This window comes from Crocuta crocuta, unplaced genomic scaffold (assembly GCF_008692635.1).
Source record: "Crocuta crocuta isolate KB4526 unplaced genomic scaffold, BGI_CrCroc_1.0 scaffold772, whole genome shotgun sequence".
Lineage (NCBI taxonomy): Eukaryota > Metazoa > Chordata > Mammalia > Carnivora > Hyaenidae > Crocuta > Crocuta crocuta.
Window position 1 is genome coordinate 530,963 of NW_027528830.1, and position 24,819 is coordinate 555,781.

General features: G+C 39.8%; 1 protein-coding gene across 1 annotated transcript in view; it reads right to left on the reverse strand.

Annotated features, from left to right (window-relative positions):
* The window catches only part of SLC35F1 (solute carrier family 35 member F1), a 177,322-nt gene that overhangs the window by 11,396 nt on the left and 141,107 nt on the right, over positions 1-24,819 (reverse strand). Inside the window, exon 9 of the mRNA XM_077755982.1 lies at positions 20,225-20,379. Coding sequence (XP_077612108.1) covers positions 20,225-20,379 — 155 coding nt within the window. The remainder of the gene's footprint in view (positions 1-20,224; positions 20,380-24,819) is intronic.

Consider the following 24,819-nt stretch of genomic DNA (forward strand, 5'->3'; position numbering starts at 1 on the left):
AACTTCATGCTAATCTAATCAAGACAGAAAATAAATCAATGAGTGCCTCAGTCAAAATGCCAAATGGTCTCCTGCTATCTATTTCAGCAAACCAAGAAATTGCAAAGACTTACATACTTGGAGAACAACTTATCTTCCAAACATCATGTTGTTAAGGAAAGAAGCAGCAAACAAGGCCCTGACACTGTCACAGGGCAAGGCTGTGCCCCTCACTGCGATCCCAGTTCAGTTTATGAGGCCTTCTGTTTGATTTGCAAAACCAGTTCATCTGGCAGTATAATTTGTGCAGCCAATCACATCTAAGGCCAATGAGGGTTCTTTTACGTGCATATATCTTCCCCTGTGAGTAATTTCACACATGAGTACAGCAACAGGGAGCTAAAAATGGATTTCTGACATTATCTTTTATATGACAAACAGACATTTTCACTTGGTTTGATGAACTGATAGAAATCCTCATTCATGCAGATTTCTATTCTCTGTAGTCCAGCAAAAGACCAGAATAGCCAAGCCAGAAGGGGAATAAAACGGGCCTGCTCTGTGGGAGTGTTTAATTATAGGCTCAGTTACAAGAAGGGCCATTAGCTGCCTCATTTATGTCACCTTTCTGCATTTCCTCCTTCTTATCACTAGTCAAAAAGGAATTACATTTGTGTGTGCGGGACACAGAGCAGTGGCCTTCACTCCCACATTCCTTCAGACGTTTTCATCATCAGACATCTATTTTCCCTCCACAAGACACAGGGCTGCCCATGGGGCTGGAGTGATTTTACAGAAGACTGAATTTGAAAGCCAGTGAAACATAGTTTATAGAAGTGGTAGTGTTGCAGCTCAACTTATGTCAAAGGACTATTCCATCACAGTGGAATCTAGAGGCGGAAATGGGAGTGGCACCCTGTCCTATTTCCCCTAGTGACCCACTAGTAAAAATTTTTTCCCTGTTTCTGCACTATTTTGCTCTACTGATCTAAAAGCCTTAGTTCCAAAGGGAGGAATGTTTCTACCTGGAGGCACAACAATGATTCCATTGAATTAAAAGCGCTTCAGGGTCTTCAGGCTCTTTGTGCTTCTCAAATTAACAAAGACGGGAGTTCTCCTCACTGTGCTGGCTGCGGTGATTGATCTGGGTTTCCCAGGGGAATTGGGCTGCTACTTCATGATGAAGGTAAGGAATAATAAGTCTGGAATACAGGGGATCGCTAGGCACTCCTTAGTATCACCATGGCCTGTGATTACAGTCAATGGGAAACTTCAACAACCCAGTCCAGGCACTCACGGACCCAGGCCCTTCAGGAACGAAGGTTGGATCACTCCACCCCAGCCTGCCCTGCCCTTCCAAGAGACAGAGATAGAAAAAGATACACAAACAGGCACATGTCCCATTGGTTCTATATCTTTGGAGAACCCTAACACAACTAACAAAAGGCAAATCTGTTATACTAAAGGTCTGAATGCTGATGTAAACCTTTCATCACAATTTCTCTCCATGCACGTTTTAGAAATGGAGTGTTTAATGATATTTTTCAGGGACTATTGAGCGGTGCCTCACAGAATGAGCTCTCGTCAGAATGGTGGGGTTTGCATCTCTGTTTGCAACTTTCTTGCTCTGTGGTCTTGGAAAAGTTCCTTACCTCTCCAGACCTCTAGTCATTCATTCATCTGTTAACTAAAGTTGATAATACTTGTCATATGGGGCTATTGTGAGCATTAAATTAAGTGTGTGTGTGTATGAACCTTTTCATAATATGTATATTTCATAATATATATTTCATAAATATATTTTTCATATATTATATAAAATTTTGGTACAGTTCTTGGCACATAGTAAATGTTCAATAAATGTCAGCTATTGTTAGCTTTATATCACAAAGAGTAAATGCTAAAGCACAGATAGGTTTGAAAATTTTCCTCAATAGTTCTTTCTGAAAAGGTCAGCATGAATCAAATTGAATTGCAAATGCATTTATGGAATTGGCAACTTAAAAGAAGAGCGCGGCAAGTGGAAGGCTTTTTTGTCAAGGCAAATAATAAACCCTTGGTTTACAGGCTGAGTGTTTGAACTTATTTTCATGTTGAGCTTTCCTACAATGATGTATAATTACGTAAGTCACAGGAATCCTCATAAGTTTCTATTCTGCTTTATTAATTTAGAGCAACCACTGCCTGTCAGCATAAGCCATCTTTGAGAATCCACAAATATATGTAAGTTTGGCAATTTGCTTTCCTTCCTCAGTGTTGTAGGCTGGAAAGTGGCTCCCAAATGTACATCCATACTATAATACCTGGAACCTTTGAATGTTAATGACTTCATTTGAAAAGGGGCCTTTGCAGATATGATTAAGTTAAGGCTTTTGAGGTGATATAGATTAAATCCTGGGCACTATAGACTGAATATGTCCACCCCTCTAAATATGTATTTTGAAGCCATAACCTCAATGTGTCTTATATTTAGAGATGGAGCCTCTATGGAAGTAATTAAGGTTAAATGAGGTCAGAAAGGTGAATTAGTGAATTAGTGTCCTTATAAGTCACAGGAGGACTCTCTCCCTCACTTCTCTCTCTATATATATACACATGGAGAAACTGCCAAGTGAGGACATAATGAGAAGGTGGACTTCTACAAGCCAAGAAGAGCGCTTTCATCAGAAACTGAACCCTGCTGGACCCTGATCTTGGATTTCCAGCTTCCAGATGTGAGAAATAAATTCATGTTGTTTAAGTCACCCAGCTTGTGGTATTTTGTTATGGTAGTCTGAGCACATGCTAATATAGCTGGGTTCAGGTGGGCCTATCTTACGAGAGAGAGGCAGAGGGAGATGTTAGACTCACAGAGAAGAAGGGTTTGTGAAGACGGAGCAAAGAGAGATTTGAAGAGGCTCCCTTTAAAGACTGTAGTGATGTGTAGCCATAAGCCAAGGAAAGAAGGCAGCCACAGCAGCTGGCAGAGGTAGTGAACAGATTCTTCCCAAGATGGAATTTTGGCCAGGTAAGTGGTACACGCTGGATGGCTAGTTGGTGCTAGCACATTCTGAATGTCCCTATTAATCACTAGCTTGAAAATGTAGAGGTCTTGTCCTCCCGCTATATTCCCAGCAAGCAGAATGTGTTGTTCAGGGTTCAAGGTCAGGGACTTTGGAGGTGGCTAACCTGGAGCATACCCCCAGGAATGAAGAGTATCCAGGTGGTACGCCTTGATGTTTTGGAAATGCTAGCCATGCAAGGAGGGAAAGGGCTACTGATAGTTGCTGGGTTAAGTTGCTGTGATACAAAAACTTGCTGCATGTAGATCCCAGCAGCAGATGCTCCCTGTGCACAGTTTCCCCCAACAAACCTACCTCTTGATCACTGTCTCTGGGTCTTACTTTGGCCTCACTGGACCATCACCCACCCTAGGCTTAGAGTCTGCTGGGGTGCAGCTGCACACCCCTTGAAATAGATTTTGGTCTTCTGATCCTCAGAACTGTGAGAGAATAAATTTCAGTTGTTTTAAGCCACAAAGTTTGTGGTAATCTGTTACAGCAGATTTAAAGAACTAACAGACCCAGCAATGAATTATTCATGCAGTAACTTAGCTTAACTGTGAGCCAAGACCCTAGTTATCACCTTGCTGTCCATCCATACAGTTACTACCATTTCGTGAGCTGGGGATATAATGATAAATGTGATGGATATAATGCCATTCCTAGATTCTAGTCTGTTGTGGGAGACAAGACTGACAACATTAGAAGGAATTCATCTGTAATGTGATTTTGGGCAACACTATGAAGGAAACAAACAGGCAACAGGGTGATGTGAGAGTCTGGTGGAAGCTACATAGATAGTGAGGGAAGTGTTTTCTACAGATGAGGCACTGAAGTTGAGACTGAAGCAGCCAGGGGAAAGGCTGGAGAAGAGCAAGTCCAGGCAGGGGGACATCAAGAGCAAAGGCCCGAGGAGGAAAGGGCACATTTATATAACAAAGAAGGACAGCCAACATCGCCAATGTCCATCACTTAGTAGCAATTCACAGTTGAGTGCATCCTCTGTACCAGGCACTGTTTAGTGGGATTTACATTATTTGGCTTCTTAATAACTCATGAGAAAGCTATGATTATTTCCCTGTTTCTTTTTAAAAATTTTTAAACATTTATTATTTATTTCTTTATTCATTTATTATTATTTTTTTTAACTTGTCTAGTGTTTATTTATTTTTGAGAGACAGAGACAGGGCGTGAGCAGGGGAGGAGCAGAGAGAGGGAGACACAGAATCTGAAGCAGGCTCCAGGCTCTGAGCTATCAGCACCAAGCCTGATACAGGGCTTGAACATGCGAACCACGAGATCATGACCTGAGCTGAAGTTGGACATTTAAATGACTGAGCCACCCAGGCACCCATTTCCCCCTTTCTAAGGGAAAACAGTATGGTATGCAAGTGTCAAGAGTGGAGGTTGGAACCATAAAAGCATAGGCTACTTAGGAACTGTGTAAACATGGCATTTATATTTTGCTCAAAATGCAATGAGAATGAAGGGTGTTCAGCAGAGGAGAGTATTATCTAATTGGTATTTTAAAAGGGTCACTCTGGGGGGGGCGCCTGGGTGCCTTAGTCGGTTAAGTGTCCACTCTGGATTTTGGCTCAGGTCATGATCTCACAATTTTTGGGCTGGAGCCCTGTGTCAGACTCTGTGCTGACAGCGTGGAGCTCACCTGGGATTCTCTTTCTCCCTCTCTCTTTGCCCCATCCCTCCCTCCACCTGCATGCATGCACTCTCTCTCAAAATAAATAAATAAACTTAAAAAAAAAATAAAAGGGTCACTCTGGCTGCTGGTGGGTGATTAACTGTAGAGATGAATAAGTGGAAGCAGGCAGACCAGGAGACTATTGCAATGGTCTAAATGAGACATGTTGGTGTTTGAACTAAGATGATGGCAGTAGAAAGAGAATATATTTTAACAGAGGATCAGCAAGGAGAAACGAAGTCTGAATCTCAGTTACTGAAGGTGAATATTCTGAGGATATGTGATTCTGAAGCATTTCTCATGGTGCATTTAATCCCTTGTCTTCACATATCATCTCTTTAAACAGAGAGGATGTACACTTAACATCTTCTATGATACTCGCATTAACTATTTGTGTTGTAGGTATAATTCCGGCCAGTATTTAATCTATAAAGTTCTCCCATTTCTCCAATAGTCTCCATTCTTGCAACCTGAGAAGCATTCTAAGAAAAGAACCATATTTAGGAAAGCACAATTAATAACAACACTACTGAAGCATGATAATCTTAGCAAACAAAGCTGCTGTCAACTCCTCTAAAGTATTTTCATCTCATATCAGTTTTTAACAACCAACCTTCAGAGAAGTACGGAGTACTATGATGAACATCTTGGAGCTGAGGCAGGTTCAGTAGAATGCTTAGGGCACCATCTTATAGTGATGCTGATATAATCTCCAAGGCCTTGACCCTTCACCCAATCCTCTTCCCATCTCCTAATTGCTTCATTAACTGCATTGCAGCATGATTCTTTTTGCTCTTCTATTCCTCATATTCAAGTTTCTAAAAGCAATCCATATCTTTATGCATATGGGAAGGATTCAACTTTAATTCAACATATCTTGGAATAAACTTAATGGATTATTGATGAAGTTGGATGCTATTCTTCCTCAATTCATAGAAATGAACAATCATCAAGAAATATTATCATGGCTGTGGAAGGGGGAAATGTTTGACAAAATGCAAAGTGGGCTTCTCTTACAACCACATTGGAATTCTTTAATTCTTTCACATGTACCTGGTAATGGCAGGAAAGACAGAAATATGAAATAAATGGATGAGTAATTGTAAAGAATGTCATGATGTGGCAGATGTCAAGGAGGAAGTCACATTATGGTTTTAATAGTTAATAATTTTTTTCTAAATAAGTTTGGTACCTGATGAATAGCTTCCACCTTCTCTTAAGTAATCCTCAACACTCACTTTCTAATTCCAAAATATCACTAAGAAGTATTGGCATCAGGCCCAGAATATTTGGTTATTCCGTAATAAAATCTTACAACATCATTATCACTACATTTCCACAGTATGGTATAATCCTCAAAATCCATGAAGTGCTATCTATCATAAATGCGACAGACATTCAACAACAGTGTTAGTTTCTTATCCCTCTTTTAAATTAAATTTTTTACTTGTTATAAAAATAGTTTCAAACAGAGAGGGAGGAAAATCATAAGAGACTCTTAAATGCAGAGAGCAAACTGAGGGTTGATGCAAGGGAGGGGGAGCCAAAATTGGTGGTGGGCATTGAGGAGGGCACTTGCTGCGATGAGCACTAGGTGTTGTGAGGAAGCAATGAATCACGGGAATCTACTCCCGAAGCCAAGAGCACACTGTGTCCATTATATGTTAGGTAAGTTGACAATAAATTATGTTTTAAAAAAAGACTAAAAAAATAAAATTATCTAATGTCTTAAGGCTTAAAAATATTTTGAACTTTGAGTTTGTTACTATTATATAAACACATTTTAAAAAATCAGAATCTAGAGCTGTCTTCTAAATTTGACATCCATGAACTGATATGATCATAACCATCTATGATGTCTCTGACTATAGTTTTGAGGGAGATGGGCACAGTGAGATAATACCAAAATGTAAAGAGATTTGTCACTTGGAAATGACCTCCTTTATTGTCTAGCCTGGGTGTATAAGGGCCTCTTTTCTCTGGACATGTGATTCTGGGAAAGCTAATTTGATAATATTATTGTTATCTGATATTGCCGGTTCTTCTGAGGCACATTATATAGATAAAACTTTTGGAATGCGCTCCATCTCTACAGATGCCTTTGCTTCATCCTTTTCTGTAAGTGGTGACTTTAATATCCCTTCCCTTTCACATCTTCACTCAGGGCTGCCAGTTTGCATTGGCACCCCACTCATTCCACTCATATGTAAAATGCAAATAATAAACCAATAAACTGAAGACATTTCACTGGACTGCATGGATGCCATGAGTATCCTTATAACAAAACTCACAGATATGGCCATAGATGCCACCAAGAGCTAAAACAGAAGCCGCATACACCACTTATGCTAAAACTAAGTAGAAATTATTTCAATTAGCTTTAAAAGCAAGTCTGTACACTTGAAGTGCAAAGAGATTTGTAACATTTTGTGTATAGCTTTCTGTAGCTCTATTAATGACACACTTTTCAGAGGAGATGGCTGTTTTCTGGTGCTGAGGATTAGCAAAATGTTTGCAAGGACAGTTAGTGTTTACATCAGGTGTTAGTAAGCTAGCAAATCTAGCAGCTACCTAGTTTTGTAAAGTTTTATTGGAAGATAGCCGTGTCGATGGCAGAGTTGAGTAGACGTGAGAGAGACCGCCTGGCTTGCAGAGCCTGAACTATGTATAATCTGATCTCTTACCAGTTTGCTGACCTCTGTGCCTGTAGACAATACAAATACAGATATGGGAATATAGTATGTGATAATGACTCAATTCACAATTTCACTGTGGGATGTCTTATGAATAAAAGTCTGAATGTTAGATATGATTTTTCCTATTCAAAGAAAACATTTCTCAGCAAATTTTCAATCCCTGCTGTGAGCTCCATTCTTCCACTCCCCCACGATACTGTAATAGTTACTATGACATTGAACTGGTTTTCGAAGCTCCATGTTACCTGAAGATGTTCTCTAAGCAATCCACCAATTCAATCAAAGAATGAATCAAAATCGTGGCTTGCTATTGTGGACGCTATTTTTTTTTTTCTTTACTTTTCAGCTGGCCGCTTCCACTTGAGATGTAAAGAGTTCATATCAATCAACAGCTTTTTGCTTCTCATGTGAAAATTCCTAGATAATGTTCAGCCTAGGAAATTGAGGTGTAACCTCTAATGTTTCTTGTAGAGATAAGCCCTGCCTTGAATAAATAATTGCTGACCACGTACTGTGCCAGGCACTGTACTGGACACCAGGGATTCAGCAGAGAGGGAGCTCTGTCATCAGGCGCTTTGTACTTCCTTCTTACATAAGGTCAGTCCTTTTATCTAAAAGTGGAGCTGGTTAGTATACAAAGGAAACACCAGTACAATCAATAATTGCTGACACAGAGCTCCACAGAGCAATGCGAAGCAGGTACTCTTCTGCACACTAATGCCTGGTTCCACACAGCATCAAAAAAGAACTGGACAGAAAGCCACTCACCAAATTTACATTCAAGCTCATCTGAGTTACCTTGCTGAATTTGAGGCTCCACAGAATAGTTTACAGTGTATTTATTTTAAAAATAAAACGACATCCCCAAATAGATTTAAATGTGAAAGAGACTGGCATATGACTACATTAGTGCTTAGCAATGTAGTGAGTGCACTTTTAGTTACGTGAAAGTGATGAGGAAAACAGACACAAAAAAACACTTTCCCTTTGTGTTCATGCTTGTCCGTTAAAACTTAGAATAAACCATTTAGAACCTTCTAATCAGTTTCTGGTTGCAATTCTGGTCCATTTTGCAATGGCAGAGATTCGTATTTAGACCTCCTTTTTATTGGAAGATATTCCTAGCTTTATGTATTTTCAGGATAAAAGCAACTTTATTGTTTTATGATTATAAAAATAATGTATGCATATGGTTTCAGTAATACATAATTTATGCAATATTTAAAAGTGTGCAGAACATAAACTACAAGCACTCAAAATTGTTCCATCCTTAATAATGGCATTATTTACTGAGTGTTCACTGAGCCAGCCAATGCAGCCAGTGATTTACATTTCTATACTGGGAACTCTGATGCTCCCAGTTACACAGTATCTACTATTAGGACCCCCATTTGCAGATGGAGATACTATAGATGAAAGTAGTTAAGTAACTTTTGCACAAGGCTGTATAACTGGTTAGCATCAGGGGTTCCTGTATAGAATTCAGGGGTACTGTAAACCTAGACAAAAACCTTGGATTTTTATTTACCCTGATCTCTAACTGACATTTAGCATTTCTTCATTATAAATGGAAGAAATGAGCTGCATTAGTACGAGCAGTGCCTTGGACTTTTTGCCAACAGAAATCACATATATTTTCATATCACATGACAATTGCTGCAGATCTTTCCAGATGTACACTCATCACTGCTTTGACATGACAGTAGTTATTAGGTGTGCTTCTAGAACCTGTGATTTGTATATTACTATAGCATCACATTTAAAAATATTTTGATGACTTTAATATAATCAGCCTGCTTTGTAATGCTATGTATTTTATTTTAGACATAAAATAAACATAAAATCATAAAAACATTGTGATAGGGATCTCTAGGCTTTACCAGACCAACAAAGGGGTGTATAGTCCGGAAAATGTTAGGAACCCTTTGGTAGAGTGAGCTGAAATTAACACCCAGAGAGTCTGACTCTGGACCCTGGCATGCAACAATGCTGCTGTTCCATCTGCCCTTGGCCTCATGTTCACATTTGGGTGAGTACACTTACTTTCAGATCTCTCTCTAATTTGGAAGGAATAGATTAAGTGGTGATTAGGGAAACTCAGGGGAAAGTCAAGGAAACATTCTCAGGAACAGAAACCCTTTCCTACTGCCTCATATTCTCAACTAGGCAGGGTGAGGATGCATTGGAATCTACCATTATCTGAGGCTCTGTGGTAAACTGCGGGGGGTGGGAGTGGGGGGTCGGAGGGGTTCAAGGCCACCAAGGAATTATACTCCTGGGAGTGAGACAGGCCACGGACCAAGCTGACCTACATACAAGTGTAAAGACGTGACAGACATTCTCAAACAGAAAGAAGAGATCTGACACTTGTAGGCTCTTTTTTGGGAAACCCTCAAACTACTGAAAGATAAAATCCAATAACTCAAATGATTGAAAAGGGTTGGGTATAGTTCTCAATTTTTCATTCCAATTTTAGTATATGTGCTGCCGAAGCGAGCACATAGTTCTCAATTTTTCAAACAAAGCAAAACAAATCTCAAAAATTATAAAGTTCTGAGAAAAAGAAAATGTAACCTAGGAAAATTATCCTTTGAATATAAATAAATATAAGAAATGTTTTCAAGGAAGTAAAGACTTGGGAGATAGAGCCCCTATGAACACTTCCTGACAGACATGCTGCCAGCCCAATGGCACTTTTCCAGTGACTGTGAACTCTTTCTTTCTTCGAGGCATTTGACTACCATCTGCTGGAAAATATTCCCTAGAAATGGACAAATTACACTGTAGACAGACTGTACAACCATACATAGCAGCCCTGCTTCCTAACACCACCAGCCGTGATGAAATCTAAGACATAAAGGAAAATAAAGAATGCAGAAACAAGAGCCTGCATTTCAGGGACTGGCGATATATATAGGAAATGTAGTAAGTATGGAAATACGGCTTAAAAACCATAAGGACTATGTTGATTAAAATCCACTGTTAAAATCATCGATAATATAAAAGCAGTACAACAGTAGTCAGGAAATGAAGGAGGGACAGTATTATCTTTCATAGAAGGGAGTACATAAAAACACCACACCTTAGATATATAGTTGAAAATTAGTCTTAGTAGCTCCTGAAGATGTGTGGAGGGGTGGCTCTGTTTTAGCCTTTATGTTTGAGCCAACCTTTGTTCTTTACCTTAGCAAGCTGATGCTCTGCTTTCTGTGAGCTTGGGTCATTTATCTTCTAGTCCATGGAAGATGGACACATACAGGTCAGATGACAAAATTAGGTGTCTGAGTATTAGGAGGGCGCTGGACTGTGCACCTGGTGACAAACACATCGCATGCATTCTCCTGGGAGGCAACTAGCTGGTTTTTCCTGGCTACGCTCCAGTGCAACCACAAGCCTTTCCATTTGAAACTTCTGCAACCTTTCTAGCTCATTCTGTTTTTCCCTACAGCTTGTCCTGATAATGTGAGTTCAAAAGATTTGTGATGTGTAGTTTATGAATAGATTCATGTATAAGGAATTTATACTTCCAGCTATGGTTCTGGACCTGCCTCACAATTTATCCCAACTTATCTAATCCTTCCAATATTTCTAATAAATAGGAATTGCTAATGTGTCAGAGACTGGCTACTTATTCACTGAACCTATATTCTTTCCTTACTGTACAAATAGCTTAACTACATTTCCCAGCCTCCCTTGCATTTAGGTGTGGCCACATGACTGAGTTCCGGCCAAAAGAATGAGGAGGAGATTATGCATACTACTCTAGACACAGCCATAAAAGTCTCCAAGCTGTCTCAATAGAGATAGGGACTGGCAAACATTTCCTTAAAGGGCTAGATAGTAAATATTTTAGGCTTGTGGGTCACACAGTCTCTGTCACAACTACTCAATGGTGTTGTTGTAAGGCAGGAGCAGCCATGGTTAACACATAAAGAAATGGGCATGAATGTGCTCCGGTGAAACTGTATTCGCAAAAACAAGTGGCTGGCTTGCAGATCCCAGTGTGTTAATACTGTCCCAGAGGATGGCAGAGCCACAAGATGGAAGGAGTCTGGGTTTCTGAATGGCTACACGGGAAGCACTGTCTCCCATCCACAGGGGCTAGCAACACATACCCTAATAAATTTAGGAAGATGGAGCTTTCAAAAGACTTTACTGGGTTTTCAGGCAGGGGGAACCAAGTTCAAACATTCATTGTTCTATCACCTCACCATTTCATGTGAAATGCTTTGGGGCCTCAATGATGCTGATTTCTCCAATTCTTTACTCACCAGGGACAGTTTAGGAAATATGAAAAGAGTCATAAAAGGTAAGTATTAATTTAAAATCCTCCCATTTAGGGGCACCTGGGTGGCTCAGTCTGTTGAGCATCCTGCTCTTAATTTTGGCTTAGGTCATGGTCCCTAAGTTGTGGAATCGAGCCCTGTGTCAGGCTCTCTGCTGAGCATGGTGCCTGCTTAAAATTCTCTCTCTCTCCTCTTCTCTCCCCCTCTCCCTTGCTTGGACTCTTTCTCTCTAAAATTAAAAAAGTAATAATAAAAAAATCAAAATCTCCCATTTATAATTAGTACTATACACTTAACAATCATAACCTTTGAAGATGCCATTCTTCTTGAAGGAAATATAACAAACTGCTTATGAGGGTGTTTTTATAAGTAAGATGTGCACTATTGCTTTTATGCTCATTGACTGCCGCAGCCAGAGGCTGCCTGCCTTGGTTGCTCAAGTACAGTTCCATTACTCAAATTGCTTGCCACCTCAGAGGATCAGCGCTTGCTTGGCTCCAGGTTCTGATACACAGCTAATGAAAGATTCTACTGTTAACGCAATCTCTGCAAACTCTCTGGCATCAGCACTCAGATATTAAGGATGCTTGAGATTGTTGGTCTATTCAAGTTTCAGTGGTTTGGAATCTCAGCCTTCGCATTAATCCACTTGGTGATTTTTAGTATTCTTGTCATCTTTATTTATAAATGAAAAGTTAAGCACCCAAACAGTGCTTGGCACATAGCAGGCATAGAATAAATAAATATTTGTTTAACGAAGTTCTTTGAGATTTAGTGTATAATCATATATTATTAAGTTATACCCACATCCGGGGTTATTAAACTTTTCTTGCCAAATCTCTTATAACAACAACAACAACAAGATGAACAACAAAACCAGTATGAGAAACTGGCACATGTGAGATGAAATATTTAGTGGCTGACAGAACAGGTCAGGGAGGATCATGGGACTCTACACCTGTCCTCACAGGATGTAATGTGGATTGCTAGACTAGGCAGTTGACAATGTAAGACACTTTTATGATTAATCATCAAAAACAACTCGCAGCAATTATAAACAATTGATCAGGTATAAAGATGAGGCTAAACATGCAGAATGTTTTCTAACGAATCCATACAGAGGAAATTCTAAAAAATTCACACGAACACATTACCCAGAACATTGGAAGTAGCCTTCTTGGACAGATGATTTTGAAATTACTGTCTCCCCATTTTTTAGCAGAGAATATCTGGACGATAAAAACCTATTTCCCGATGTAGGAGTATAAGTTTTACGGAGCCTTTACTTTCCTAAAATGTTACTCTTTGAATAAGATCACCTGGGGTTTCAGGCTGCTCAGTGTGGGGAGCCATATAGACTAGTGCCAAGGGAGAGCATTTAAAGGGAATTTAGAAAGAATTTACAATATTCATTTCTTCTCTATCAATTTCCTGTTTATTCTGATGCAGCTACAAAAAAATAATCACTACTTATGCAATTACTCTCAACTTTATTACAGCTATTCTGTGACAATATTAAACCTTGAAAAGGTAATAGCAAAGTGTGTGAAGTAAGCCATTTTCTATTTTAAATGTCAAGCGAAAAGGAATATTCTGCATATTCAACACTGGCTGCTATTTTCCTGAAGAATGTTCAACATATGATGGCATATCATAAAAGAATTTATTGGCATTTTATTTTAACAGCACCTGAATGTTTTGTATTTATGGCTGTCACCTAAAAATCTTATTGTAAGCAATGAAGGAGTTCTGCAGAAAATGACTGATATAATATTTTCTAGGTTTGTATGATTAGACCCAGTTTCACTTTTTCAAACAAGGAATAGGAGAAAACTCACAAAAAATAGTTAAAAGCTACACCTTGTTACAAACTCTTAAAATAACTTAGTATCCTAAAAGTGGAATGAGATGGGGATTACTAATTCTGAAGCATATATTTAATCAGAGTAATGAATCACTACTGGTTGCCATTTATAATTGATCTACTCCCTTCAAAAACTCCATAAAGCAGGTCTCGTCACTCTGAAGTTGGGAAAGAATAAATAACTGGTCCAAAGTAAGTAAAGAGTAAAAAGAAGCCACACTTTACATCTAGGCTCCTTTGACTTGGCAGCCTGTGTTCTGCTTACCACACCATGTTTCTGAATTCATACTTCACCCAGGAGACATTCAGTAGCCCTCTGGCCCTAATCCATTTTCTCTATGCATGACGGAGTGTTCTCTTTGTTAAAGTCACACAAGAGTAGGTAATCAGAACGACTCTAAAAATCAGTTGGGAAACTCAACAGAGGGCAGTGTCTACCTAGGTGGAGAATATGTCTTCATTCACCAGATGCAGCTTCTAAAAAGAGCACAGCCATATGTGTTCCGGCTTGGAACCAATGTACCCTCACTTATCTTGGTGTAATTATTAACAGTCCTCTTGTGGCAAGTGAAATAATGGCCCCCAAAGGTGTTCACATCTAGTCTCTGGAACCTGTGAATAGGTTACTTCATGCGGTAAAAGGGATTCTGCAGATATGATTAAATTAAGGAGCTGGGCTCTTTAACGGATGGCGTTGGGAGAACTGGACAGCAACATGCAGAAGAATGAAACTAGATCATTTTCTCACACCATGCACAAAAGTAAACTCAAAANTAAGGAGCTGGGAAGATTACCCTCGATTATCTGGGCAGACCCCATATGATCTCACCAAGGTCAGACTTGAAGATGCTATACTGCTGGCCTTCCAAATAGAGATTGGGGCCATGAGCCAAGGACTGCAAACAGCCTCTAGAAGGTGAGAAGGGCAAGGAAACTGAGTCTCCGCTAGAGCCTCCAGAAGCCACACACCCTGTTAACAACCTTAGCCCAGTGAGACTTCTGACCTCCAATGCTGTAAGATAATAAATCTATGTTGGTTTAAGTCACTAAATATGTGGTAATTTGTTAGAGCAGTCATAGGAATCTGATCCTTTCATTTCAAAACCATCCTGTTTGTACAATAAGTATACGGGGGTAGAGTTCATAACTGATCAAGCTCTAACCTTGAAAAGCCAACACACCATCAAATTGTAAATCTCTAGTGTAAATCTCTTCCTGGGTTTGGCTTTGGGGGCTTCTGAGGCCCAATAATGCTCATTTTCTGTACTTTCCATGGATTGTTATAGATTGAGTGTTCTGGACTCAATAATGTTGTCAAGTAATAAAGAATAGACATATAACCACTTCTCAAAAGTCTTGTAAAATCGGAGTTTGCAAGAGCATTATATCGTGCAGGTTGTCTAATTCAGAATTAGGTCATTTGCTTCCCTGGGACACGGGGCTTTATTGCCCAGTCAGCATGGCAGTCAGCACAAGAGGAGGAGAAGGTGCAGACTGTGGACTGATGGGTGGGGAAGGGAGTGAATTTCTCCCAAAGGTGGAAAGCAAGAAAAAGCAAATAATCAATGTTGGGCAGGAGAAGTTCATTTAATCATTTAGTTTTGTCCAGGTAAGCAACATCCGTGAGCAAATAGCCCTCCCTTTTCAACTTGCAGGTATTTATAACCAGGCCAGAAGGTTATTTAGAGTAAAGACATCATGATTAAGTGAGGGAATAAACTATAAGTGCAGACTGTAGCCAATCCAAATGCAATCCCAGAGGACACTGGTCAGTCGTCAGTACTGAAGTGGGAGGTCCCTCCACATGGTCCCTCCCACATTTGCATCCGGCTTCCTCCAGTGAAAGAAACTCCCAAGGCAGTCTCTTCCACTTTTGGGTGGCTAATAGCTGTATATTTAGCTATCATCTTATAATCTTCGCCCTTTGGTCCCATTTGCACATGCCTGCAGCCACATAAAGTCAGTCTGAAGCAGTGGCTCTCAATTCTAGCTGCATCAGAGGACCATCTCAGGAGCCTTCAAAAATATAATGCCCAGGCTGTACTGCGGACTGCAGAAATTGGGATCAGGGGGAGGGGGACCCAAGCGTCAGTGTTTTTAAAACTCTTCTGAGGATTCCAATGTGCAGCCAAAGTTGAGGGTTACTGGCTTAAACTCTCTTCCCGACTACAGTCTTTATAGTTAAAAGTTACCCTCATCTGAACTGAATTTTCTCCTCCTTAGGCTGACTTTCGTCCATCCCCTTAAAGGAGGTGATCTGAGGCAACTGGCAATCATTACTGAGCAGCCCTGGAGAGGAGAATTGTTGGGGACCCCTGGGAAAGACTTGTGGCCTGGGGTCCATGGTGGAATTGACTTGGTGCCCTTCATGTTTTTAAAAGTATCACTAGTTAAATAAATTGCACTGCATCAAATTAAACTTTTTATGTTTCAAGGGATACTAACAAGAAAGAGAAAAGACAACCAACCACAGTGTGGGAGAAAATATTCACAAATCAAGTATTTGGTAAGTGTATATACTACCCAGCATATATAAAGAAATATTACAATCAATGATAAAAAACCAAACAACCCAATTAAAATGGTCAAGGCATTTAAGTAGACATTTCTCCAAAGAAGATATATGAAAATATAACTACCTTCTCTCTGCTCCCAAATACATACACACACACACACACCATCACATGACATCATCAATTTTGAACTTTGCAAAATTTGCCAAGATTTCACAATGAACATAAATTGCTCATGATGATAAGAGTACCTTCAATAAGCATATTTAAAAATCAATTTTCTGACATGGCCCATCTGGCTCTAGTGGGAAACCTACAAGCCACTCAGACCCACCCTTCCCCCCAGCTCTAGAGAGCCTTCCATCTGGGAAGCCCAAGGCCAATTTCCGAGGCAGGCAAGCTGGGCCAGGGTAAAAAAGTCATGAATTTTCCAAACAATGTCTATTTGCTTGAAAATTCAGGCATTGCTTGGGAGATTCTTTTAGAAAAGAGGCAAAGGAAAGGTTTTTTTTTTTAAATTTCTAGATTTAAATTGAGTATTCAACTTATTTCTTTGAAGATACTAAATACTATTCATAAAACAAGGAAAGAACAGTACAAGGCAGTATTTATTTAAGAACTCAGAGGTATAGGGTCAACTGTAGGTACGATGAAAGTGAAGGGGAAGGAGGGCTAGAGCATTGTCTGTGTTTTCATCCTGGCTACCATAATATTAACAGGGCTTTGCAAATACTGCCTTTTTGCAGGGTTCCTGATTGGTCAAAAGGATTCTCAAACTATTTTAAAGATCTCTGTTTCAAAAGAGAAATTAAACAGACCAATTATAAGATTTATTTTAAAATGATTTGAAAAAAACATTGAAACATTGAATGTGAGCAAAAATTTAGTATAAGCTAATTCCCCAAATTATTTCTTTAGCCCAAAAGAGGTATCACCTGAGTTCAATAATTAAGGATTGTTAAATCAATGGTTCTCAAAATTTAGCAACATATGGAGACATTTTTGATGCCACTACTGGAGCGATGCTATTGACATTGAGCAAAGACCAGAGATGCCACTAAACATCCTCTAATGCAAAGGACATGCCCCCTTTGCCCAACAGAGAATCACCTGGTCTAAAGTGTCAATAGTGCCATGGTCAAGAAATCTTGGGTTAAACAAACTGAAACCATTACATGGAAAACTATGTATCCATTAAAAATAATCTTGTGTGTGAGTGATTCTCAAGTGATGAATCACCTGTAGAGCTTCTAAAAGGCCCCATTCCTGACCAAACAGTATCCAACTCTCTGGAGTGGGGCCTGGGCACAGCATATGTTTTATATTCTCTCCAAGCGATTGTAATGCATAGCCCGAGTTGAGAACCACCCATTCAGACTCACATACACATTATGTATAGATATTAAATGACAAGGAGGTACATACATGCTAAGTTTACATAAAGCATGTAACAAAGTAGTTTTTTATTAAATTTTACTTTATTTAATAAATTACATTCAATAGAAATGTATTTTATTAAATAGTTTTTTCATATTAAATAAAAACATATTTCATTAAAATACAAATAAACTATAAAATACACATATACTATAAAATATATATATGTATATATACTATAAAACTGTATCAATTTGTGAAAGAATGTAACTGTATTTTCTGGCTTTCTCACAATGAACATATATTCATAATAAAAGGCAATAGACCACTCTGGAAAACAATTTGAAAGTATCTTATAAAACTAAACATGTTATGACCATATGCGTGGCACTAGGACTCTGGGCTGTTTATTGCAGAGCAATGAAAACTCTTCACACAAGAACCTGTACATGAATGTTCAGAGCAGCTCTATTTGTAATGGCCCTAACTAGAAAAAACTCAGATGTCCTTCACCAAGGGAATGGTTAAATAAATCATGGTACATCATCTCATGGAAAAGTGCTCAGCAATAAAAAGGATTGGGCTACTGACATATGAAACAATCTGGATGAATCTCTAGAGAATTAACAGACCCCAAAGGTTACATACTGGTTAATTCCATTTACATACCATTCCTGAAGTGACAAATCTAGAGAAGTGGAGAATAAACGAGAAGTTCTGCAGCATTATGGAGGTGGGGGAGAGGCATGCCGGCATGGCTGTGAAGGGTAACATGAGCAGCCCTCGTGGGGATAAAATGTTCTGTGTGCCAATGGCACCAGTGTTAATATCTGGATATTGTGCTACAGCTTTGCAAGATGTTACCAAAGGGGAAAAATGAGGTAAAGGGGAAATGGGGATCTCTCTGTATTATTTCTTAAAACTGCACATGAATCTATTATTATCTTGAAAGTTTACTTTAAAATTTTTTTAATGTTTATTTATTTAGAGAGACAGAGAGAGAGAGCCAGTGCATGAGCAGGGAAGGGGCAGAGAGAGAGGGAGACACAGGATCTGAAGCTAAGCTGTCAGCACAGAGACGTGGGGCTCCAACTCATGAACTTCGAGATCATGACCTGAGCCGAAGTCGGACACTCAACTGACTGAGCCACCCAGGTGCCTCGAAAGTTGAATTTAAAAAACAACAGAAATCAATTTTAACTAGAGAAAACACCTATTGTGTTGAACCAATCATTGCATGAAAGAAACTTATCTGTTAAATAGTTACAAAATATATGTATATAGTGAAACATTGCTGTGAGAAATAAAAACATCCACTACATCTCCAAATTGGTGAACACAAGAACTCAGTTTTCAGATAACACAGCCTCCCTTCTGATGGCATGATGGTTACTACATGGTTTCCTCTCCAGCAAACTTCCTCATCCCAAGTAAGTAATAACACACACACGCTGGGAGAGGAAGATGGACCGCAGAGAGTGAGAATTGAGCTGGGTCATTAGCTTTCTCAGTTCCTGATGCTTGTTTACATGGAGAGTCGATGTAAAGGTCTAACCAAAGTCAGTGCAAGCATAGGAAGAGGCCCTGTTCACGTATCCCTCCTAGCTATCTTTTCTCAAAGTCAGAGGATATCAGCTTCCCAAGGGAGCCCATTAATAGCACAGACTCCTCCAGATACATCCCTAAATATGGATTCCAGTATCCACTCTGAGGTGTGGCCCATGGATCTGCATTGTTAGCAAGTCTCGCTGGTGACAGGAGACTTTCAGGAACACGGCCCTAAGGGATGCTGGGGGTCAGGCTGGATCTTGGCTGCCCAAGAAGTGCCTACAGTCCTCAGTCCAAACTACAGGTCTTTTCTTTTGCCTGTCCTTGTTTGGTCTTATCTGTCTGGATATTTCATCTGGTCCTTTTTCACCCTGTTCAGAGTCCCCACTGACCTTTATCTTAACAGGACTCGTTAAGGAGTCAGCACTCGTTAAGTGGGTCTCCTCTCCTATACCAGTTCCAATCAACTGTTAATGTCTGAAGTGAGTGCAGCATTAAAAAATAGCATCTGGGGCGTCCGGGTGGCTTAGTCGGTTAAGCGTCCGACTTTCGCTTAGGTCATGATCTCGNGTAGTCTTGACTACCGTGGGGGAGCATGTCGGTCATCTCGCATTTACAAAGACTGCCACGTTTGGACAAAATACTTTCTTCTTTTCTTTGGGCTGATATATTAATTGCAAATGCTTTAAAAGATCTCTCTGCATTCATTTAGTCCAAGCCCTAATCTTTGAGTAAAAAAACAATATTTCAAGTGCATTAGCATTTTCCACTCATGCTTGCTATGAAAATGTCTGCAAAACAGAAATTGCAGGAATGGCATCTTTTCTCCAATGAGAACATAACTTGCCGGTGCCTTTGGTAGAATCCATTGTGTGGCTATAGTTTGGGAACTATACAAACCTTACTAGCTTTAGGCTGGAAAAAGAGTAGCTTCTGGGTTGAATGGTGTCAGAAAAACTGTCCCCCGTTATTCCAAAGCCCTTCCCTCCATGGCAGTTTCTTATCTTTCACCATCAAGTGCTTGTAGTTACTGGTCTCTTGTGACAAAATGTTGCCTCTGTTTTCTAGTGGAAAGGTGAATATCTGGGGGGTTAGCACACGGAGCTGCACTCCTACTTCCCTACACAACACTGGAGCATTCCAGAGCAGGGCATTCCCACCTATGTGGGATTGTTTTCTCACCAAGTATGGTCTTCACAGAGGGGCACTGACTCAACTTACCTTGTAGTGGAAGAGAAACAATCCGCAGAACAGGCTGTACAAATCTGCTGTGAGCAGGGAGAGGTTGACAGACGTGGCGCTGGTTTTCTTTATGACGACCGGCATGAAGCTGTAGAGACCAAACATGCAGGCACTAAAGCCAACGTAGAGCAGTCCTGTGAGGAGAGGAAAGAGAGGTGGCGTGACATTCTCCTCCGGGGCCTCTGAGTACCCACAGTACATGGACCAAGGAGGCCAGTGCATGCCATTGATCGCTCACACAGGGAGTTTTTCTTCATTCTATGAACTGATTTTATTATTGGGTCATATATAGCTAAAACATAAGATAAAAAGTAAAAATTCTTCATGTGGAAAATGACCTTTCTGCTTTGCACCACATAGCTGATATTTTGCTTCTTCTGGGAAGGAGTGCCTCTTAGTGGCTAGAGTTGGAATATGGGGTCAAGGCTTCTGAATTGTTTCCAATGGTGCTGTACTTAACTTTTACTATCTAGGTCTTTTAAAACATTTTTAAAAATCTTTTTTTGGTTTGTAAAATTACTTGGTCCTAGGTATTGTTCACAATGATGAATAACTACATAGTCCTCAAAATGGAAGGGCTTACATACCACAGAGATGCGGACTAAGAGTACTGAACTGAAATCTTAAGTGTGTGACCTGGGGGTGACCACTTCCTTCTCTGAGCACACCATGACCTGTGAATTTCTTCTAGATTTTTGAATCTTACTTCATCCCACCCCCAAACAAACTGAGTCCTATTTCCCCATCACTTTTCCTAGCATACTGAGGGTTCTCACATATAGACTCTGCTATTTTAGAGCAGTTAAGTAAATGCTTCACAGACTATCAGAGAACTAAGTTTTTTAAAACAGAAAAATTTAAAAAAAGTTCTTGAATACTATATGGTCAGCCTCCCATCCTCTAAAATTCTCTCTCATTATAACTAGACACACAATTGTTAGTACTGATTCCATAAGTACACAATTTTGTTGAGTCTGAAGCAAGACCTTATGGCTAACTCTAGAATCTGGTTCACCTCTTCCTAGATGGTGATATAATACAAAGGTACAAAACTAATGCTCATTTCTCTACCCTGGAAGAATAAAGCATAGAATAAACATAAGCAATATAATTCAGTGGATCTTTGGCCATTTTACTATAATAAATGAATCCAATCTGTCCAAAGAAATCCTTGATTAAATGTGTCCAATGAGGTCATGGGACAATTGTTTCATCTGAATTCTATGAATTTGGGAGGATTTGGTAGGTACTGGACACCTAGTCCCCTTGACTATGAAGACTGGTGATTCCTCTGAAGAGAAATTTGGTTTTCTCATATGAAAAGTATTTAAGGGCACAAATCATCATACTATACATTTCTGATTCTCAGTTTAAGGAAAGCCACATCAAGTCTATATAAAAAGATTATTTTGAACATTAAGTGAGCAAACTCAGTACAACAGCCCCCTCTAGTGTGGTGGAAATGTCCTAAGAGGAAACTAGAATAACCGTTTTCCTAATTCAGCAAAGTATACGTCCTTTTGCAGATATTAAGTCATAATAAAATCAGATAGCTTTTGACTCTCCATCAGAAGTTTTAATTCCCTAAAAGTGGTCAATTTTCCTGTAACTGGATATCATGCTACTAATAATTCATCCTCCTTTTAACCAAGCTACTAAAAGTGCAATACTAAATAATCTATGATCAATACATGGAAAGACATAAAGTTAATTCAGTATTTATTCAATGAATCTGAGATTAAAAGACTGGGAACAAGATACATCCTTAAATTAACCCACTAAAAATCCACTAAAAATAATCAAACTTGGTCAGAACATAGCCCAGGCACCAGAGCCTTTTTTTATTTTTTTAACTATCTCACTGATTTAGATTTAATATGATCGAGCTACCCTTCCATCACCTTACTTGGCACACTGTAGACTCTCACGTGTGGGATCTGATGTTTTATATTCACGCAATTATTCAACCACGTGTTCACTGAGTGTCTACTCTGCCCTTGGTCAGCAAAGTAGTGGAAAACAGAATAGGTGAGAAGTTTAGAGCTGCTTCGGTGCTAAGAGGGAAGAAAATGGTTCCTTACAGGTAATGGCAGGGGGCTTGCTTTAGGAAGGGTAACTAGCTGAGGCTTCTTTGTGCAAGTAACACTTACCTTGAATGCTGAAGGACAAGAAAGAAAGGGCCATGGGAGGAGCCAGGACAGGAACGTGTCAGGTAGGGAAATCTGCAAATGAAAGACCCCAATGACAGGGCCTGATGTGCTTCAGGAGCTGCCAGGGCCAGAACAGTTGTGCAGGATGAACAGAATGGAGCAGTGGGAAGGGATGAGGGTGGAAGATTAGGCAGAGGACGTGCAAGGCCGCGTAGGTCTCAGAAAGAAATTGACATCCTATTCTAGTTGTTAATAGGAAGCCATTGAGGAGTTGGTAGCAGGTGGCTAACACCTGATCCACATCGTTAAAAGATAGCTCTGGCTGCTGTGTGGAGAAGGGACTGGAAGGAGAAAGCATGGCAGACCAGCAAGAAGTGCAGTGTCCTAATCCAGGCAAGAGATGCTATTGGCTTTGCTCAAAATGGCAGTAGAGATAAAGGGATGTGGCCAGGTGTGTAGGGACTCGACAAGCCCTGGTGATAGACTGGATGTGGGTAGTGAGAGAAAAGAAAGTATCAAGGATATCCATGGGTTCTCATGGGTTCTGGTTAACTTAGAAACTGGGTGAATTATGGTGCCATTTACTGACATGGAAAGAACTGAGAGAGGACAGGTTTTCAGGGGAAGTAAAAAGCACCATTCAGAATATGTTAGTTTTAGATGCTGATGCATTATCCAAGAGCATCTGTCCAGTAGGGAGCTGGATATATAACTGGCAGGCTCAGAGAAGAGGAGACCTTATAATTGGCAGAGCCACGGAAAGTAGGAAAATAGATACATAGCAGAGTTTTGCTCTATTCATCAGGTTGTGTCAGGGCACTTCAAGCTTAAACATTCTAAACCTATTTTTAAAAGCTGCAGATAATAAATTTAGGGAGACAGGAATGGAATATATACACCATCGTAGTTAACCACTTTGCTAGGTCAACCAATATTTTCATGTAGGAACATCCTGTTTTGTGTGCAAAGCCTCATCAGCCAAATGAACAAATAATTAGATTACAGTCAGAGTGCAGTTGTGCTGTTCTTAGGTGGACATTAGCTAGTTAATACATGCTAGCAGCACATCTGAAGACCTAACTTGCTGTCCATGCACGGTTTTCAAACAATCAATGGGATCAAACACATGAACTGATTAGTATTTTTACTGACAGCTACATAATGGCTGTAACAGCTATGTTTATAGACAAGGTATGTGTATGACCATTTCTTATTCAAAATGCTTCCTCTCTCACAAAAGATAGCATTTGGTAGCTCCTGTCCTCATGCATTAGAGATTTAAAAAAATTTTTTTTAATGTTTATTTATTTTTGAGAGAGAGAGAGAGAGTGCGAGCAGGGGAGGGTCAAAGAGAGAGGGAGTCACAGAATCCGAAGCAAGCTTCAGGCTCTGAGCTGTCAGCACAGAGCCTGATGTGGGGCTCGAACTCATGAACCACAAGCTCATGACCTGAGCTAAAGTCAGACGCTTAACTGACTGAGCCACCCAGGTGCCCCTAGAGATTTAAGTTAAAGAAATTAGAAAGAATACTGCAATCAGCCAATACTGATTGCATGCTTGCTATGTGCTAATTTATATATATTAATTAATATCTACAATTGTAGAACATCATTTCTATTATTACCCTCTTTATACAGGCAAGGAAATAGGCTAACAGAATGTATCAGTTCAGAAACACAGTCCAGTTCAATAAAGGAAATTTAATATGGGGTGCAAGTCACAAAGGTGCTTGAATGGGTAATAGGACATAAAAGGATGATGAGACACTCCAGAGATGGCAATAGCAGTCAGTTATCCACACTCCTGGAGCTGGAGACATCCAGAGAGGAGGCCATGTTGCCAGGGGTCAGAGATAGGAAAGCCTAGCAAAGATATAATCACAGAGGGCATTCAGCCATTTCTGGAGACCGGATCCCAAACAGAGAGAAACAGGGAGACACACCCTGGTTTCTTCCTTCCTTCCACTTCCAAACGCCTACTGCTTCCCATTGTCCAAGTCTAGTTGGAAGCCACCTAACAAGACAGCCTAGAAAGTATAGTTTTCATGAATCAGTCTCTGTAATATAGAGCAGAGTAAAGGTAAGAAACAGATCGATCTGTGAATAAACAGGAAAAACCAGCATACAGAGGTCGAGAAACTTGGCCTCAGGACACATGCTGTCTAACTTTAACTTCTGTGTACCCTCCAGCAATCTATATTGTTTAATTATTATGAAGAGAAAACAGGACTTTGATGGAGCATCCTATTTGATTCTAATAAGCATCTCAATGATTATACATTTATGATACAAACATGGTATATAATATATGGTGTATGTTTAAATATGTAGATATGGTAAGTTTAGATTTGATATACATATGTATGCAGCATGTGTGTGTGTATGTGCTGCATATTTTTATCTCATCACTTTGGGCCCCGCCCCC